Raw genomic sequence first — 21,722 nt, 5'->3', positions numbered from 1 at the left:
ACTTTAGTATGAGAACAAAATCTCACTATTAACTAATTGCTTATTAGCATGACTATTATTAACATATTGGCTGTTTATTAGCACATATTCTGCATAACCATATTCTACATCCCTAAACTTACCTAATATCTAAACTTAACAATTACCTTACTAACTATTGATAAGCGGCAAATTAGGAGTTTATTGAGACAAAAGTCGCAGTTAGTGGTTTGTTAATAGCAAGAACTGGACCTTAAAATAAAGTGTGACCAAAATAACATATGCCAAGTTCTAAGAAATATACTCTTTGTATTCACATGCAATTTTCAAGAAACGTTTACATCCTAAAAACATCTCTGAAATGGCTCTAAAAATGTCATTTGGTGTCATCATTACATAAAAAAAAAATTCTTTACACCTTAAAGACAAAAAAAATGTTCACAAACACTTTGAATAATCAATTCATAATTATCAGCAACTTTGTTTTTACATAAAGGGGGCTTATATTTATTTATCTGATATTTTAAAACACTTACTGACATTGAAATATAGTTATTTTATTTTTTCTTCTTTTTTTATCAATAGCATCATGTCATTGATTTTTGGGTGAACTATCCCTTTTAGAAGTACTCAGGCATGCACTGATAGACAGAATGGCTTTCCCAGCAAGAGACATTCAGCTGGAAGCTCTCAATGGAGGTTTACTGGCTCTTGTCTTAAGGCTGATCAAACCTGGCATTCTTCAATAAAAGCGTGGGTGTGGATGAATACAAAAAAGATGGCGAGATGAATTTGACAACAGCTCGTTACAAATCTCTCTCATAGTTGGTGAAGTCTGCTAACATATGAGAGAGTTTAATAGCATAATACAATCAACATCTATAAGCCATTCTCTCATACAGGTAATGCACTTAAAATAACCTCAAGTGTGGCACACAATAAGTAGTTTCAACACACTAACCGCTTTAACTTCCTATCTGGGTTGGCACAAAGCTATCACTTCCCCTAACCACACTGATATATAGGCAGATTGTGTCAAATATAGCACTCACTAACTTCATTATATCACATATAGACTTGGACTACCACACAGTGTGGAGAAACGCAGCTTGTCTGAATAACCTTTAGCTTTGGATGACAAGCATTATTTCAGTCTGATTGGAGAGCTGACGGACAGCTGAAAGGGAAAGGAGGGGGTCCCCACCTGAACAAATACCTGTATTTATCTGGCCTAAATAGCAGCATTTACACTGCATGATTACTGTGTACGCATACACACACACAAGCACATACGGTCATTAACATTCTGACATATTGTCATTTGTGTCTAACACTCCAATCCATCACATGCTTAGCAACCTCACATCTCTGAAACATACACACATATACACACCCAGCTGAGATTTGGCTCATATTTTAAAGGAATAGTTCACCCCCTAAATAAAACTCACTTTATTGTGAAAACTACTCTTTTCCATAAATGAAAGTGAGGCAGTCGAGCACCAAAATCGACAAAAACCAACAATAAACTACAATACATTTTTATTTCCTAATATTTGTATAAAAAGTTGCCATCTGCGACATTTGTATGAGAAACGGAGCCAAACTGAAATTGTTTTCTATAAATATTCCTCTGAGCTGTCAAATCTCATTTACATTTATTCAAGTATGCAGTTTTAAGATGTCACAACAGGTTTCTCAAAAACATATGTATAGATTCTTAATACCGTATTTTTCGGACTATAAGTCGCACCTGAGTTTAAGTCGCATCAGTCCAAAAATACATCATGATGAGGAAAAAAACCATATATAAATCGGACTGGACTATAAGTTGCATTTATTTAGACCCAAGAACCAAGAGAAAACATTACAGACTAAAGCCGCGAGGGGGCGCTATATGCTGCTTAGTGTAGACTACAGGAGCAATGAGCAGCACAGAGCGCCCTCTCGTGGCTGTAGACGGTAATGTTTTCTCTTGGTTCATTTCTCTTGGTTTATGTCAAATACATTTTTATAAATAAGTCGCACCTGACTATAAGTCGCAGGACCAGCCAAACTATGAAAAAAAGTGTGACTTATAGTCCGTAAAATACGTACTTGAAATGGTGTATACAAGCTACTTTTATTGGACTTTATATTGAAATCCCTAATCTCATTCACTTTTGATATCAAGTAAAGACTCTTTTTGCATTCCACAAAAGATAGTATGTGAAAATGGTATAAAGGTGAGTATAAGTTTACAAAAGATGAATTTTGCAGTGAACTATATTACTTCGATCTAACACATTTAGCAAAAAAAGTAAAAAGCTAACAACATTAGCATTCCGCTAATAACGCAAAACCTGCACTCAACAACCGCCACTAATGACTGAAAATGCATCCAAAATGGCAAATTCTGAGTAGACTTTTGAATTTAAGTACTTTGCGACTATTCTGTTTAAGTATAGATGTATGCAGTATGAATGTAATCCAGACATACCATATTTATCATGTTGTCATTTTCTCATGTTGCGTCTGCCATTCACAACTCTTCTCCCATGGTCTTGTGGGTCCATTGGATGCACACTTTAAAATCTTGGTTATAAAGTTTTTCTACTTTATAGTAGGGGTGTACTGTATGCATATTCAGAGGCAGCCTGAGCCTGTCTCCTTTTGTTTTCTAGTGTAAATTAAACATAAAGGACATTTTAGATTATAAAAAAAGTTTTATATTTTTGCATGGAGAACAGCCACAGCTCAGCTCTGAACAACCATTCAGCCAACACAGGCTGAAGAAAGTCTTGGCCTGTTACAACTGAGGTGAAGGAAAAGAGAGTGGGAAACAGAAACAGAGAGCAGGGCAACTCTCTATGGGCCAGTCCTGCTGCACATTAAATCTCAGCGAGCAGGAAACGGTCCTAATTAAGAGCTCAATCTGGCCAACGGGAAGAAAGACGCTTTAGACGCTGTACAGGTTCCCTGTCAAACTCGCTCACTTGCTCCTCAGCGAGTAAGAAATAAAAAGTGTCAACAGAGAATAAAGAATAAACTTGTTATGAAAGGGCAAAATATCATAAGACAAAAACTTTCCATACACCCAGAATTACTGCTCATGTGGGTGGGTGTAAGTGCATGACTGTCTGTGTGTGTTAATGTGTTTGTATGGCCTAGTGTATATTTTGTATTAATGACAGGCTGTCATTTCAGAGGGGATAATAAGACCCCCGGAGGGTGAGGGGTGGGCATATGCACACACACACACACACACACACACACACACACATACACACAGTGCAATCCTGACCCTCTCCTCTCACATTACGCACACGTTCTCCTTGTTCCAACATGACATCACTCCTCCCTTTCTATTCCTTGCTATCTTTTTTTTTTTTCTCTCTCGATTTCAGCAGGATCCTCCACTATCATTCTCTCTCTGAGCTAAAAGACACCAAACCCAACCTCACTGACCTTCCTAGAGAGCCTCAAGTCTTGGAGAATTAAGATGTTACTCTATCCTCTCCTTGTGTATAGGGTTATAGCATCATAGGGTAATCTCACTGTGACTTTTTCAAGCATTTACAAACAATACATAATGCATTCTAGTACAGAATAGGCAGCTTTATTCAGGAAACACAAGCAGAAGTCTGTTTAAATCATTGTGAAAGGACTGTTACTGTATCTAAATTGTCACATATAGCTCAATGCATCCATTTATGCAAGAATGGTTTTGAGAATGATTTACTCAGAAATTAATTCAGTTTGTGTATAATAAATGGCTCTTAGAGAATTATATGCGCTTGTAAAATGATCAAATCTAAATTAAAAATTATTGAAGAAGATTAGACTGATTTACGGTAACATATTCACTGAATTCTAGAACAGAATCTTAGTAAAATATAACTGAGAATGCATTACAGAGTATAATATTGCAAGGAATAAATCTACAGTAGAAGGTTTTACACAGACATTCTAGAACAGAATGTAAAGGAAAATATTGAAGATTTAGAACAAGATTTACTAAACAGGGCAAATTGAGACGAGACTGCAATCCCATAAAAGCACTGATGTGAGTGTAAAGTTCTGTGGGTGATCTACTGACAATGAACAAATTAAAAACACAGACACAGCCAGATTATTTCTAGAATTACCAATGCAATATATCAAGAGGAGGTCAAATTAGCTTCTATCGCAGACATGAAAGCACAAAATGGACATGCTTTTTTTGGAAATTAAATAATGGCGTAAATAGCAGTAAGAAAATGTTAAACATTTTAAAATTCTATGAATTTTATGTTCTAGAATGCAGTAAATATGGCTCTAAAGTGTTTTACATTTATATTAGTGATTTACTAACAGCATTGAGTCATGTAATGCAATAAGTCAAAGTCACTTTTAGAAGCATTGTAGGAATCTAAAACACTTTAAGGGCCATATTTACTACATTCTAGAACATAAAATTCTTTTTACGAAATCTAAAGAAAACTAGATTAATCTTGAGGACACTTGAAGTTTGTGGATTTTAGAAAATGGCATTCAAAGCATTACTAGAATGCAATTAAAAAGACAACATTCTAAAACTATAAATTCTAAAAAGATTCTGAATGGTAATATTCACAGCTAGTCTATACATAATGAAACAAAAATACTGAATATTACTAGACGATTCACGATTCTGTAAAGTGATATTCAACAAAGTCTTGGATACAATCTATGAGGAATTTATTTATTTATTTTTTTCAAATTTTAGATTCTACACATAATCAAGCCTTTGCATAAGCAATACATGTTGCATTTGGCCTTTTTAGGCTGTCCTGAACATGATATTTCATCATAAGTGCAGGCATAATCGTATTAAATTCTAGAATACAAAAAGACAAAAAACTCTGGACAGTGATAATCAATTCATTCTATACATAATTGAGAAGGGGAAAACAATTCAAGAAAAGTCCTTATTCTGCATATTGATATACAATGCTTTTCTATATATATATTTAGATTTTTCTGTATATTCAATGCTATTTTATACCAAGTCATTGACGTTTCCTAGAAGATTCTGGATTTTCTATAGCAATATACATTGCATTTTTGAACAATTTAGAAGGGAATTTCAAGAACTTTAGAACATTGTCAGATTCTACAAATAATTCAAGCCTTTTCATAATCAATACATGTTGCATGTAGTCTTTGTACGGCTGTCCTAAACACAGTATGAACATAATATTTCATAATCATAGTAAGTTGGAGACATTATAAAGTTGTTTAAATGATGCTATAAGCGCATACATTCATCTCTAAATGCCCAACTAAAGTTAGCGTAAGAGGCTTGACTACTACTTCAGTGAGAGAGAGAGAGAGAGAGAGAGAGAGAGAGAGAGAGACAAATGCCAGAAAGAGAAGGAGAGAGAGAGCCAGGCACAGTCAGCCCACTGACTCATATCCTTCCCTTCTGACTCCACTCCAGCAATGATGTAATGCTCTTGGCTTCTTGCACCCCCCCCCCCCCCCACCACAATCTATCTCTCTTTTTAAGTCTCACCATCTCTCCTGCTCTCTCTGAATACCATGTTCTCTCTTTCTCTCTCTCTCTCTCTCATTGCACCACACTAACTTGAGCGGACACTGCAGCAGCGATAGTGCAAAAACGTTTTTCCATTTTTTTCTTCTTTTTTTTTTTTTTTTACATTCACTGTGTGAATGTAACCAAAACAGCCCGAGGCATGGTTCCAGCCGCTGGGAGACGGTGGTGCGGTCTCCATGGCAATGGGCCTAAACAGCGGGAGAAACAGAGAGAGGCCAAACAGCTTGCAGCTGCCTGGCGCTCCGAGTAAACACAGCACAGGACCTGCCCCTGATTTACCACTTTAATCACACTCAGAGAGAGAGTGCGAGAGAGCGGGCTTGCCACGGGCCCACGGACTGCAGAGTGGGTAGAATCATATGAATCTGATCAAATAAATCAAGCTGAAAAGGGCCATGAGGGAGCCTGAGTCTCATTAAAGACCGTTGGGGATGGGGCGATGAAAAAGCACCGTTCGGAGGAGGGACTTCGTTGACAGGCGGCGGTGACATAGACATAAGGTCCATGTAAAGTCGAGGCCTGTCAATGAGAACAACGGCAAGAGACTTACCCTGGAATACCTCGGGGCGAGCAAGCATGGCACAGCTCACCACAAAGCCCCAATTATGCACGGATACATCTCTCATCGCTGCCGGCTGAGAGAGAAAGAGTGTGTGAGGGGGAAAGAGAGAGAGACAGACAAACAGAATGAGTGGTTTGGCTCAAAGCCAGCCAGTTGTTTCTTCCCGAGACCGAAACTATGCTGAGAAGCTCTCCAGCATGACTGACCCGGGGAGGTTTTAGGCTCCGCCCCCACCTGTCAGTCAATTCATCACACTGATTTGAATCCTTCCCATGGCTAATCGATAATGCTTTTAGCCATGGAAATGCAAAAGACATGTAATAGCGATTTAAACCATTCATTGTGAAAAGATGGATGAAACTCCAACATTCAAGTTAAAAAAAAACTCTTTGTTGCTGTAACATTAAGTTTACTGGGGAAAGTGTTTAATTCCACACCAGCTTCTTTTGTAATAAATGACCTTTCACACCAAGGATGATAACTATTATAATTATAACATTTTAATAATCATTCCGATTCTATGAGAATAGGCAAGTCCACGGTCTCCACAACTAAACAACACAGAGGGACGATGTCTTTGGAAGCACTTTCAGAAGGATTTTTACAACTGATGAACAATAAAAACATATAAAAACACAGTCAATAAATCTATCCGACTTTAAAGAGCTCGAGCATTTAAAGAGGCAGAGTACATAAATGCAGCATGTGTTTATAATGACCAGAACATTATTGTGCGTTGGAGTGGACGGTATTATAGTTGTCTTTATAGTTATAGTTTTTGGTGTGAACAGGCTTTAATAAGCACAAAGTGAACATAGAATTAAAATAGACACTATTTGTTTTAAGTAAGATTTTAGTCTAAAGTATACTTCAAGCAAAAGCGAAGAAGAAATGGGTGATGTGATTTTGAACAAAATCTGTTTCGTTTTGATGGGTTGAAGCAGCTCACCAGGACAAACTTTCCAGACAACTTTTCGCACCCCAGAAAGTTTGCAATCACAAACTTCAAACCCCTTTTTTATGAGTGAAGAACAAAAAAAAGAACTTTGCAGTGTATAATGGGGCATTTTTTGTGAATGAATCACACATATACTGTAGTTCCAAAAAATGACACCTGTCATTTGAAGACCACTTCACAAGATCCTATCAGTTCCCAATGAAAATCCTTAGAAAACAGCTAACAAATGTTCTTTTGTGTTGAAAAACTGTGAAACCAGCCATCTGCAATGTACACCTTGAACTTTATCACATTTTTAAAATAAATATAATACAATGAAAACATACTATGTCTGTTTGTATTTTTGCATTATAGAAATACCGTGGTTTTCTTAAAAGTATGATGTTAGAGATAATTTACAATGCCATTATATATATATTAAAAGTACCATCTCAAACCATTTTGAACCTTGCGACCACTACAGTATGTTTTCTAAGGACATACTGTACATCTATACAGACGGAGAGCCTGACCAAGTTAGTCACTGATCGTGGACATTAACACAAATGTACTTTTTAGTTTTAGAATATAGAATAGAGTAAAGAAATAGTTCACCCAAAAATGAATATTTCGTCATCATTTACTCACCCACATGTGGTTTCAGACCTGTATATGGTGAACACAAAATAAGATATTTTGAAGAATTTTAAAGAACAAAACTGACTTTCATAGTAGGCAAAATGAACACTATGGAAGTCAATGGGGACCATCAACTGTTTAATTACCAGCATTCTTCAAAACATCTTCTTTTATGTTCAACATGAGTAAGAAACTCATACAGGTTTGGAACGGGTAAATAGATGATGACAAAATTTTCATTCTTGGGTGAACTATCCCTTTTAAATACTAACTTGTTTAACTTTATTGATAACATTTTTGTAGTTTTAGAATTTTTTTTTTTTTTTTTTTTTTACATTTTCAAAGTCCTAAAACTTTATTTCCTCATTAAAATTAGATTTTAAATCGCACATGTTCAGTGTGATCTCAGACTCATGGACCCCACAGTACACCTGTCTCTCTTTTTTATATCCATATAAAAGACTTTATTTTATCACTTTGTTTCTCTTGTCTATCCAGCACACTACATCCTTTCCTCTTTCCCTTTTCCATCCTTTCATATTCTCAATCTAGGTCCCCAGTCTTCAATCTACCCCTGATCCCTCTCTTCCTCTGACCAGCAGTTCCTGTCTTCCTGATGTTTGCTCCGGGGGTCTCTCTCTTTCTCTCTGTCTTTGTAGGAGTGTGTGCGTTTCAGCATGTGTCTGTGTGGTGGACGAGGGATGACACAGTGGTGCTGGAATGAGAGGAGCAGGGCCTGGGCGTTCCTCTCCAAACGCACTATTAAACCCTACGCCGTACACAATGAGCTCACTCTAATTCAGCTCAGATGTACATCCTGCCCGCCTGTCTTCTCTCTCTTTCTGTTTCCCCCTGTCCTCTGAAATTCTTTCTCTTTCAGACATGCACAAGACATACACACTCACTGGGTATCCAGTAGATGCCACCCTAAATGGAAAGATCTTTTCAGAGTGGGTGACCACAAGTTTTGGCTTTCTCAGCATGGTGTAATTAGCTAAAACATCAACCACAGTAAGTTTTTTTTTCCATCGGAGGGTTCACGAAGTTTAAATCCTAACAATGAGGCTCTGCATTTCTGATCAATGTGATTGAAAGCAGTCTGTGAAGAAATCGATGACGTCTGTGTTTTGGCCCACAAGAGGAACCAGAGGGGGGGGTGGGGAGGGTATGGGAGGGCTCTCCTGTGCAGCCTCGTACAAAAACAACAATGCACGCTGCCTCGACTAGGGTGAATCAGAGTCCCAAAGAGCAAGTATCAAGTTTTGACAGGTTGGAGTCATAAAACTGCGCAGTATGTGAGCGTTTCAATTCTACAGTGTCCTAAGAGAACAATAATCAAGTTTTGTTTCTTGTCTTTTATAAGAGAAAAACAAAGGAAATCATAAAACATACAGTCATGTTGTAACATAGAAAATCTCACTGTACAATATAAAGTTGCAATTGTGAGATAAGATTACAATTATGAGAAATAAATGACCCAATTATAGGAAATAAAGTCACATACAGATATAAAGTCAAAATCACAATAAATACATTTCTTATAAAGTCCCATGCAAAGTACAAAGTAAGATTTTTTTTTTGTATTAGGCAATAATGAGGTAACTGTGAGATAAAGTTTGAAATCAGACAGTTATAAGATATGAATTCCCATTGTGAGATAAAAAAGTCAAAATTACAAGAAACAAATTCACAATTTCAAAGTCACATGCAAAGTACAAAGAACTATATTTTTTATCATTTATTTTATGATGAATTTTTTATACAAAGTCTCAATTTAAGATACTAAAATTTGCAATTAAGAAATATAAGGTTGCAACTGTGAGAAATTTCTGAATTATAGGAAATAACTTTGTGAAACCAAAAATCACAATTATAAGAAATCAATTCAGAGTTGCGAAGTATATTACAAAATAACAAAAGTTCAAGTCTCATGCAAAGTACAAAGTCAAATTGTGAGCTATAAAATCTAAATACAAGCAATAATTGGCACACAAGGTACAATTGCAAAAAAAAAAAGGTTTAAATTAGCCTATCAAATGAGTAGGTCAAATGCCAAACTCGATATGATGAGTGTGAAGTGATTGTGATGTGGTTTAGTTAAGTACTGTGACTTGAGCAGCTATATCAGCGACTAAGAAAGCTATCTGTGTGGTTAAACAGTATTTGTGTTACACAGAGAAAAATATTTTCAGGTCAAAGAACATATGGTCCCTGTTGAAAAATCCAGTATATGCTGGTTATTTAGGTTTTAAAGTATGCCTGCTGGTTTGAGCAGGTTTTCATGTGCTGGTCCTAAGCTGGTCCTGAGCAGGAGCTAGTTGCTTAGGACCAGCTTAGAACCCACATACAGTATGAACAGCTAAAAACCAGCTAAGGACCAGCTTAAACCAGGTCAAACCAGCAGCCGTGTTTCAAAACATACCTAATCAGCATATGCAGTTTTTTTCAGTACGGGTGAAGCATGTTCGTAGCACATGCCGGTATACCTACAGACTATACTTCATCAACGGTCAAGAAGTAAGTTCCCCATCAAATTCAGTAGGTACTCAGAATGGAATTCAGACACGCCCCTTTCTAACGGTTAGAACAGGTTAACATCACTTCCTATTCAACCACCAAAAATACCACACAATCTTCCTGTTATTTATGGGTGTGAAAACCAGCTCCTCTTATGTTTAGAGGTGTGAAAACACACAAGCATGCAAACTGCACGCACTGCAGAATAGTGAGCGGTTCAGGTTTGCTTCAACTTTCAAATGGCATCGAATTCGCAGTGGAGCTACAAGAAATTACTGTGTCAGTTGAAGGAATCGCACAATTAGTTTAATAGTGCAAATGCATAAAAAAGCATTATTCATTTTACAAACGTCAATACGTCATGATATTTAGGGCCAGATTTACTAAACAGGGCGGTAACACTTTATAATAACTTTCATTAATAAATCATTAATAAACATTATGTAATACTTAACGAATCGTTAGTTAATATATATATTCACATATCTAGAAATGTGAAATAATGTGCTTGTTGTTGATTTTAACAGATCTTATACAATGATTAAAAGCTTTTACTGCTGTAGAGGTGTGATACGGGTAGGTTAGGGACAGGTTTGGTGTGTGGGTTGGTTTAAGGGGTGGGTAAGGGGTCAGCAGTGTACAGGGGTCGATTTGATCACAATTGTTTTGCTAAATGATAAATCAAGTATTTTCTTAATTTACAAATTATGAATTGTCTCAAATTTAGATCGAGTACGCCAAAAACATGAACAAATGATTAATAAATTATTTGTAAAAATTTGAAAATGGGTAAATTCCTGTCATTTTAGACACGTTTTGCCATCAAAATGACTGCTCAAGAAGGTACTAATGATTAGTTAATGTTTATAAACATCTACAATTGATGAATAGTTTCCACTTTGGATTGGGTACTGCAAAAACACAAACAAATAATTTGATTAATAATTTGAATTAATAATGATTTAAGACAAACAAAGAACAAATATATGACCTATACAGACTTGGATTATAAATTAATGACTATATTAACATGAATAGTTTGTGAAGTGCTTAAAATGAAAAATTACAAATTATATAAATACATTATCTCATATGTCTAGATATGTGAATATATATTAAGTAATGATTAGTTGTATTGATTGATTTATTAATGAAAGTTATTATAAGTTATTATAAAGTGTATTAGTGCGCAATGCATGGGGAAAATTCTGTGTGTGATTTACTGACATTGCGCACATTAAAGAACACAGACGCAACATCTTATTTCCATAATGACCAACGTAATCTGCCAAGAGCAACTCAAATTAGCACCTGCATTAAGAAATGCTTATTTGGGGCGTTAAACAATGCTGCAAATACCAGTAATTTGCCAAACGCAAATGTTAATCATCATGTCGCATGATTCAATTTAATACTTTCCTCCCATTTTTTCTGCGTCTGAAAGGGGAACTCATACAAATGTCAAAATGTCACAAACATTAATTATTACATACGCTATTTACAGTTTATGTATAGGCTACACACAAAAAAACAAATAGCTTTATCTTGATTTTGCATGAGATGTTATAACATGTTGAAGTGAGGAAACTCTGATGGAGTTTTTTTTTCTGATTCTTTAGTAATAGAAAAGTAAGCGTGCTATTCAAAAGAGTTATTTTATTTTATGAAGTTAAAAGTCTTAATTAGCATGCTACCTGTTAGCATGTTTGCAGTTTTGCTGAGTGTTTTTTATATATATATATATATATATATATATATATATATATATATATATATATATATATATATATATATATATATATATATATATATATATATGGAATACAAATGTTATACTAAAGAGTTATTTTGATTTAGGAAGCTAAAAGTCTTAATTAGCATGCTAACTGTTCGCATGCTTGTTTGGCAGTGATTAATACTGAGTGTTGAGAATTTATTTTAATATTAACTGCTCTGGTTTCACTGGATGTTTCACAGGAAACGTTTCACAGGAACTTACACTGAGGTTTTCCTGATTATCAGTTCATATGTCACCAACGACAGTTTGCCGTGCCATCCATTTTGCATCTTGTCGGTCACAAGAGCATTTCGACTAAAAATGTGTGTCAATCACCACAGCTCCAGAAGAAAAGAACTATTGTTGCTGAACTTGTCCTCCCATATCCATCTCTCCTTCAGTACGGCTACAGCTCAGACACTAGTTACATTCAGTATTCACTGATACCCGTATGTTCTCCAACCCCTGGACTTTCTTATGACAAAGAGGTTGAGCTCCCTCACAATGTTTTATCTCAAGCCGACTGACTATGTCTAACATATTTAACACTGACATGACTCAGGAACAGATGTTAGTAATTCACATTCAAATCATTTGGACCCTTTGAATAGCCATGACATTCAGATTCCCTGTGCACTGTCGTTTCCTTTTCCTTTTTTTCTGTTAGTCCAGTCTTTAAACTGTTTATTTGTCAAACTCCCTGTATATGTGAGAGACTGTATTCTCTTCTGAAAAGACCAGGTTTATGGTGGTTAGTGCTGGTTTTTGATGCTTGTCGGTCTACCTTGTGAACCATCATACTGCAGCCAATCAAAATACAACGAAAGTCAGTGGGGTCCAAAAATACAACTGGAACATTCTTCAAAATCTCTTTGTGTTCACAGATGAAAGTAAGTTAAGCAAGTTTGGCAGACATAAGGGTGGGTATAAGATGAGAAAAATTGGCATTTCTACGGTATGTTAACATGACAGGCATCCAAAATGTAACATATGCCGGCCTTTTTAGCAGGGCTGGTGTGAATAAAGGGAAAAACCCAGAGGAACGCTTGGAGAATCACAAGAGAAGTTGGGGGTTGAGGGTCCTTGCGTTCCACAGCTGTGGGCCCCCCGCCTGAGCCCTGTTAAGCAGACAGACTCGACGAAAGTCAATCTTAATTGATTCCAAGCCTCCAGATCTCTTCAGTAAACATGGCGGAGCAATGAAAATGACTTGTTATCCTAATTCAATGGACGCTGTGTAACTCTGTCAGTCTTCACATCCAAAAAAGCTCAGAAAGCAGATGGACCCTGGATTAAGCTTACTGTAGTCATTCACAATCACTGTACAGGTAATTACCTAACAAATATGGTTTTGTAGTTGTACATTTGTACATTACTGTTATTTTCTATTTATTTTATCTCGTTATATTATTTCATTTTATATAATTTCATGTGGCAACCTGTTGTGTCTGGAAGATGTGAGTCAGTACTGTAAGCCAATACTGCGTGTGCAAAGTGCGTTTGTCTATATTGCTCATACTATTTCAGAAAATTTAACCAGCGACAATATATTCTTAGAAAGCAGACAAGCTTAGTATGCGCCACTGACAAATCTGCCTACAATTAGCTCCTAAATAGTGAGTCTTCTCAGATATTATATATACACACAGTATATAGCTGATATCATTTCACCAATGCAAATAGTAACATTCTGGCTACTCTGTAAGCATGCCATCTGATACAAATGTATGATTCACCCCTCTTTTCTAGGAACAGTGTTATATTCAGACACTAACATTTCACAACAGCAAAGTATTTCTAAATCATGCACGTCAATACTACAAAACTTTTTAGTTCAATCATGGAATGATGCTTCGGTTGAGAGAAGCAGGAAGAGAAGATTAAACAGTTTGTGGACAGAGGCACTAGCTGGCCTCGATGGCTTCCTGCGGGAAGTGGAGTGTCTGTGTTAAGGGGATTGAAAGCCTTTTTCCCGCTGAGGTGGACATTTCCAAACACACTGATACACGCTTCCATAGGCTGACCCCTGACCCCCACAGTCCCCATAACAAAACAACACTCTCACACTTATGGAGTCATAGAGAGTTGCAGTTTTCAGTGGACATCAACGAAGATTTAGGGGGTAAAAAGACTAAAATTAAAATGAAATAAATCTTCATATCCAGGTCACACACACATACAACACAACCAGAGGGGGGTACAACACAACCACTGCCCGTAGGATATTATCGTTAACTACAACCATAAAAATAAAAAATAAATTGTTACTTGAAATAAAAGAAACATTCACTGAAAAAAGAAAAAAATATATTTTAAGTTTAATTTTAAGTTACATCAAGTAACTAAAATAAAATAATAACTAAAACTAATTAATAAAAATACAAAAATATAATCATTTAAATATTTAAAAAACAAATACTAATGCAAAAAAACTAACTACTAACCAAAAATATAAAAATAAAAAAATAATTCAAAATAGATTAACAGAAAATATCATATAAATAAATATCAATACCACTAAAATAAAATAAAATAAAATAAAAATACTAAAATGATAAATATTAACTAATTTAAATAATGAGACCTGGAGTAAACATTTGCTTAATTGCCATGAAACGACATAAAATTGCCATTCAAAAAAAATGGTTTGAACGTATAATTTTCGCATAAATGTAATTTTGTATTTCTTTTGTTTGATTTGGGTTTGAAATGTGACCCATACAAGTTCTAGACACATTATATGATATTGACCAATTACTTTAAGACTACAGCTTCTCTCAATAAAATATACAATTTCCATAAAAGGCTGAGGACTTTATGATATCTGAGCTGCATGAATGTACATCCATAATGAGTGTTATAAACTGTTTCTTTACAGCTTTAGCACATGCACACTCCTGTTCCAACACAAAAACGGCATGGATATTGCATATTCTGTGCATGAATTCATATTCACCTCCCATTTCTACTGCTGCAATTAAAAACACAGCAGAGCATTCACAGCAGCTTTCAGCATCACTGCCCCGGCCCCTGCAGAAACCCTTCTAACAAAGAGTATTGTGCAGATGGTATACAACCCCCCCAAAATTAAAATAAATAACTTTGGTTTGGTCATAAAAATCTGTGTATTTTTCATAACTTCTTTACAGATTTGTCTACTGGGAAGTGTCTACTAACAAAGCAAAGAACTAACTAGTCTCTCTCTCTTTCTTCGACTGTAATTCCATCCCTTTTCCAGAAGAAATGCACTGTCAGACCATCAAGCAACTTGACTGACAGGCCTTCCATCCAATATTCACAAGCTGGCCAATCTGGGCATCTACATTCTATCTTGTTTTACCACTGGCATAAAGATGTGCAGTATTTCTTCAGAAAAATCATCAAACACATACACAAATATGAAGTTAAGAGTGTGTTATTGATTGTATATATACAGTACGCTTCTCCAAACACTTAGGGACTGATACCCGTACAGTATATCAATTTGCTAAGTGACAGTTTAATTATGAAAGTTGTTGTTTTACACATTAAATCTGTGAATTTGGAGTCGGCTGCAGACCAGACCCTCTAATCTTCATCCTAAACCTCCACCACGACTGAAAATGATAGTGTCCACTCCCTGCGGCCCATCATATGTTTCAAGTGGTGATTATACTGCAGACAGGGCGCATTCTGACGCAACAAAGAGACAGAGAGAGAAAGACATCAAGAAATAGGGAATAATGCTGTTGGAGAAAAAAGAAAGACAGGTCAGCAGTGGGATGTGTTTGCGCAAGAGGGGCGTCATCCCAAAAAGCTGATATCCCCACCAGAGCTGTACCACTGATGTCATCACTGTGGAACACACCCAAGCTGGCTGCACGACACAGAGAACTTTAAGAGTCACTACAGGGACAACTGGAAAGATTCACAAACTCACACACGAGAAAACCACGGAACATCCAAAGAGTGTTACAATCTTTCCAGGAATGTGCTCTTTCAAGGACATTTGGCTGATTACTGTAATTGTTATAGCATTAAATAATGATTTGCTCTTTTCAGTGAACGTTTTTAAGAAGCAAGTCTCTTCTGTTGTCAGCAATGTGCTTTTTTAAGTGGGTAAAAGTGTATGAGAGTGTTGGTGTGGGTATATGAAACTCTGAATGTGTGAAATGCAAAACCTTATCAAATGCTTATCTTCACTTTGACCCCCATCTTGATTTTGTTCCAAAATGTATCTGAACGTATTTTGATAAATTAAGCATACATCTCCTAATCACAAATGAATCCTCTGCAGTGAATGGGTGCCGTGAGAATAAGAGACTAAACAGCTGATAAAAACATCTAATAATACACGTTAACAATCATGTCCATAATCCATTTTTCATTTTGGGTTGAACCGTTCTTTTAAGAAAAAGACACTCCAATCCAAATCCAAGAATCCAGCTGTTGTTCACTGCTGTCCACATGACATACAAACAAACTCTAACTTAGACTCAAACACGGTCTTTTGAAGAACATAATCACTACTTCTCCACCTTGTGCAAGTCAACTGCTGTATTCTGATAGGAGAAATGCAAACAGTGGCATGGACCTTGGACTAATATTAAACACTGGCCATCATCTATTGAACATTGCACCAGTGACAATGTTCATGCGATGATGAGTGGGGCGACTTACCCAATCTGTCTGTTGGTGGAAGGGGCTTGAGTGATGACAGAACTGGACTGAGGAGAAGGCAGTGCCTGCTGGATCACTATGCTGCTGTCGTGGTTGGCCATTCTTGAGTGGGTCTGCTGGTGCTGGTTAGGGACCCCCTGCCCATGAAGACTGATATTCTGTTTAGAAACACAGGGGTAAAACATAAACTGAAGAAAACTCCCTAAAAATCTACCCTAAAGTAAATTACTAGGAGCAGTAATATTAGTGAAATAAGGCAAAATTTTGCTAGCAAAAAAGATCCATTGTCTCTTATCATTAGTGTAAGGATGCATGAAGCTCAAACAGAAGTTACCCTCAAACCATGCAGCTCTTCATACCTGCAGTAGGAGTGGAGTGCTATTGAAATGACTGGATTTAGCATGTGGAAATACATTAATCTGTGGTAAATGTGATCGCAACGCAATACTTTTGTTTATGCCCCCATTTTTCTTGAGCAGAACTCAAAGATCTAAGACTTTTTCTGTGTACACAAAAGGCCTGTTTCTCTCAAATATTGTTCACAGATCTGTCTAAATCTGGGTTAGGGAGCACTTCTTCTTTGCAGAGATAATCCATCCTCCTCACAGGTGTGGCATATCAAGATGCTGATTAGACAGCATGATAAATGCAAAGGTGTGCCTTAGGCTGGCCACAATAAAAGGCCACTCTAAAATGTGCAGTTTTATCACACAGCTCAATGCCACAGATGTCGCAGGTTTAGAGGGAGCGTGCAATTGGCATGCTGACTGCAGGAATGTTGTCCGCATATTGAATGCTCATTTCTCTACCATAAGCCGTCTCCAAAGGCATTTCAGAGAATTTGGCAGTACAACCGGCCTCACATCCAGCCCAGGACCTCCACATCCAGCATCTTCAACTCCAAGATCGTCTGAGACCAACCGCCCCGACAGCAGCACAAACTGTCAGAAATAGTCTAAGGGAAGCTCATCTGCATGCTCGTCGTCCTTGACCTGACTGCAGTTCGTTGTTGTAACCAACTTGAGTGGGCAAATGCTCACATTCGATGGCATCTGGCTCTTTTGGTTTTTCACTGTACAGGGCAGATGGCAGACAGCGTGTATGGTGTCGTGTGGTAGTGCGGTTTAAATGTACAGAGATATCGTGACGAGATCCTGAGGCCCATTGTTGTGCTATTCATCCACGACCATCACCTCAGCTTGCGGCATGATAATGCACGGCCCCATGTTGCAAGGATCTGTACATTATCCCTGGAAGCTGAAAACATCCCAGTTCTTGCATGGCTAGCATACTCACCGGACACGTCGTATACGACAGAGTTTTCCAGTTCCTGCCAATATCCAGCAACTTTGCACAGCTATTGAAGAGGAGTGGACCAACATTCAACAGGCCACAATCTACAACCTGATCAACTCTATGCAAAGGAGATGTGTTGCACCACATAAGGCAAATGGTGGTCACAACAGATACTTACTGGTTTTCTGATGCATTATCTCGGGAAAGGAGCAGTGCTCACTAACACAGATTTAGACAGATTTGTGAACAATATTTGAGAGAAATATGCTTTTTGTGAATATAGAAAAAGTCCTCTGAGTTCAGCTCATGAAAAATGGGGGCAAAAACAAAAGTGTTGTGTTTATAATTTTTTTCAGTGTATATATAGCAGCTTCTTTGGTTTAGGCCACTTTGATGCATGCCACACTTTACTTGATGTGTGAAAAATGAGGTTTGTTGGTCAGAAATGTGTTGCTCACTGGGGACCACACCTTGAAAGCACTATTTAAAGTTGCACCTGTTATGGTTTAGAAGATAAACAAGCGCACAGAAATCTACTGAATTTTTTTCAGTAGTTTTCTTCATTTGCATCAACAAAAACCAATTACTTTTTTGAAGAGGAGAGATTTGCCAAGAATAAATTATGATTCTGAGAGTGCCATTTATTTGCAATATCTATGTAGTTCTAGTGCTCACTAAAGGAATTATCCACAATCACATTAGATGCACCCACAAAAATTTGTACCAAACACAAATCTGTACAGAACACATTTTAATGGTTAGTGGATAGTATACAGCAGACTACTGCAATCTGATGTACTTTACTGACACAAATTATAATGCTTTTGCTCATCATTACACAAATAACTGCAGCCACGATCAACCAAAAATGTATGCACAGCATCTACCTGCCCTAAAAAAAAAACACATCCTTTAAACACAAGATATTCGGCTTCCACATTTGTTTTTAGTATACTTAAGACAAGCGCAGCAGAATTCTCTTAAAAGGCTTTGGGCGATATCTCTCTTACCTGTCTGCACCTGAGCGCAGCAAGTCCTGCTACAACCTGCTGCTTGCTGACTTGGCATGGTGTACTAACCCTAAACCTCAAGTGTAAACTCCCCAGATTAACAGACACCATCAGTTTATCTACAGCGTGGCTGTCAGGCAGACAGTAGGATGGTGGTCACTGAGCCCAGCCATCTTGTGACACAGTAGTGGTGCAAATGGTAAAACAGTCATTAGTGTCGAAGGTGTCTGAATGCGTCATTGTAAGACCTTGACGATGCATGATGAAAACACCCGCAAGAGTTTGGCTATCACCAAGGATTTACAAATATCATCCTTTTCATCACTTTGTAATAAGACCTTTTAGAGGGTCTATATTAGTTAAAAGTTATGTTTGGTAAAGCTAAGTTAAAAGTTGCTTAAGTTAGTTTGAAGTCAATATACTCACATACTTATGTGAAGCGTGTTTCTGGTTTTAGACCTGAATCGAGATCTTGTCAGCCATTACCTAGTTGCTTACCTTTTGGAAAAGCATCTTACGTAAAAAACAAGGCTATGATGCCTTAAAACAGGCAGCTCACACAGTTTTGGAAAAGAGTGTGTGATATTTGATATCCAGACAAACAACTCTCTTTATGAACACAGCTGTCAATCAGTTTGAAGCTCAGCTGCCACATGTGATCTCTGGGTGTATCTTTACCTGCTCCAGCAACTGAACCTCCACCTGCCTGTTCTGTATGTGTGTGATCTGTCCAAAGCTGAAAGTCTTAAGTGACTCGTCGTTATGGTGGATGGGGTAATAATGACAGCGGCCATTGGCATTGAGACTCACACTATAAGCTCACCTGTTTGTTGTCCTCCTCCTCCTGAGCTTTGCAAAACTCCTGTTCGATGGAGCAATCCAGTTCGCTGAAGAGACCCACCTCCTCACAGTTCTTCAAGAAGCGCGTTGGGGTGGGTGTCTGGTCTAGAAACATTGAGGGGAATAAAATTGACAAAATTTTGCAGGGTGTGTTAGTTTAACTGTTTGCAGTGACATTAAAGGCCTAATGGGTTTGGTCCTCAAGGAAAACGTCCCATTTTTAGTAAATGTCTATTTATTTATTAATAAATACATATTTATAAATTCAGTGACACAAAAGCACTTATATGTTGCACATTTTTAATTTCTGAATTGAAATTCATTTTCATATTTTTGAGGGCATGAAGTGAAAAATAAAAAAAATGGATGGTACAGCTATGATACTAATTTGGGTAATCTTACCCAAATTTAAAGTTAACATTTAATTTATTATGGTCAGTTATTGTCAACTCTGCATGAACAAAATTCTGAATGTTGGTTTCCTGATGACAAATCTGCATTTCTGCACACAATTTACGAACTGAACCCAAGCCAAACAGCTAAATAAAAGCTTCTGGGGGGACCTCTAGGATGCATTTCTAGCTTCATGCCATGTCCCTCTCCACTCAGGCTGTGATTCTGTCCTTTTCATTATTTACCCTTGTCAGAGTTGCAGATCAGATTTCTGGGATCAGCTTTGGGTTTCTCTCTCACTTTGCATTCTTTTACACGCAGGACCTTCTTTCAGTTACTCGCTTGCTAACAAAGGTGCACATGCGTTTCTTCACTCACTACCTCTTGTTTGCTCAGCCTCTTTCCCTCAAACACACACCATTGAAAAATCACACACACACACCTCTTTTGAGTTTGTGGTGGGATGATAATTTCTAGCCACTACTGGAACCACATAGTAACTCATTATCTTGTACCTTATCAACCCCACGATGAATATTACAGTCTAGACTGAACCACACATCCAGGACTGGTAGAATCCTGTCAACAGTTTGATTTCAGGATCACTGATCCATGATGTGTACAGTATCTTAATAGAAGGGCATGAATTATATAGATATATTTAGATGTTAATACTCTTGCATATTACTGATAACAAATAAGAGAAAAAGGAGAGTGTCCAAAAAAAAAAGTGTCAAGTTCTTTTATATTGATGGCTTCATACGATTATAATGATCAATAACTCATAATACAATTAATTACATAATAAAGCAAGTGGCACATCTTTAAAAACAATCACAGAAATCTGTTGTTTTTCACATATAATCTATGCTTTCTTCCACTTTCACAGTGGAAAGAGAGGCGGAATCTGAAGATTTTTCTTTTGCTCTTGATCATTATGGTACATTAGAAAACATTAGTCATTACTGTATTTTACATATTCATATATAAGCTACTTTGAGTCTGAAACTTCTAATTGTAATATTCCTTATTTGAAACTTCCTTATTTGTAATACAATATTAAGTGAATGACATATGGTTCATTACATAAATGTAAATGTAATGTACATATGGTTCAATATTTGGGGCAAGAGTAGGCATCTCAAATGGCAAAAAAAAAAAAAATACACAAAAAAGACAGACAGACAGACAGACAGACAGATAGACAGATAGACAGATAGATAGATAGATAGATAGATAGATAGATAGATGTTTCAAATAAATGTATGTTGTTTTGTAGATGTAAACTAGACAAAAATTATGATTTGTTTTGTTACTAAACAAAAACACTTGTTTTTTGTTTGTTTTTTGCTTTGTTTTGCTTTGCTTTGTTTTGTCTGCATGTCTTCATGTGTTTTTAAAGTCCATTAAACATATTTTTGTCAGATACACCAAAAAAGCCTGCCTTTTTTAACCAAGCCTAAGTACACAGCTATGGTTAGCTAGTGTACTATCTCTGAATATGCACCTCTAAATATGCAACCCTCCACTTTTTATAATAGTGTGTTGAGGCTTAT

General features: G+C 36.8%; 1 protein-coding gene across 3 annotated transcripts in view; it reads right to left on the bottom strand.

The window, feature by feature from the left end:
- Positions 1–21,722, bottom strand: part of creb5b (cAMP responsive element binding protein 5b) — a 74,650-nt gene that overhangs the window by 43,917 nt on the left and 9,011 nt on the right. For all 3 annotated transcript variants that reach the window (XM_052577958.1, XM_052577959.1, XM_052577960.1), the window contains exons 4-5: positions 19,757–19,878; positions 16,628–16,785 (exon numbers count right to left, since the gene is read on the bottom strand). In XM_052577958.1, the coding sequence (XP_052433918.1) occupies positions 16,628–16,785; positions 19,757–19,878 (280 nt within the window). The remainder of the gene's footprint in view (positions 1–16,627; positions 16,786–19,756; positions 19,879–21,722) is intronic.

Source organism: Carassius gibelio, chromosome B16, assembly GCF_023724105.1.
Source record: "Carassius gibelio isolate Cgi1373 ecotype wild population from Czech Republic chromosome B16, carGib1.2-hapl.c, whole genome shotgun sequence".
NCBI lineage: Eukaryota > Metazoa > Chordata > Actinopteri > Cypriniformes > Cyprinidae > Carassius > Carassius gibelio.
This window is presented reverse-complemented; position numbering and strand designations above follow the sequence as displayed.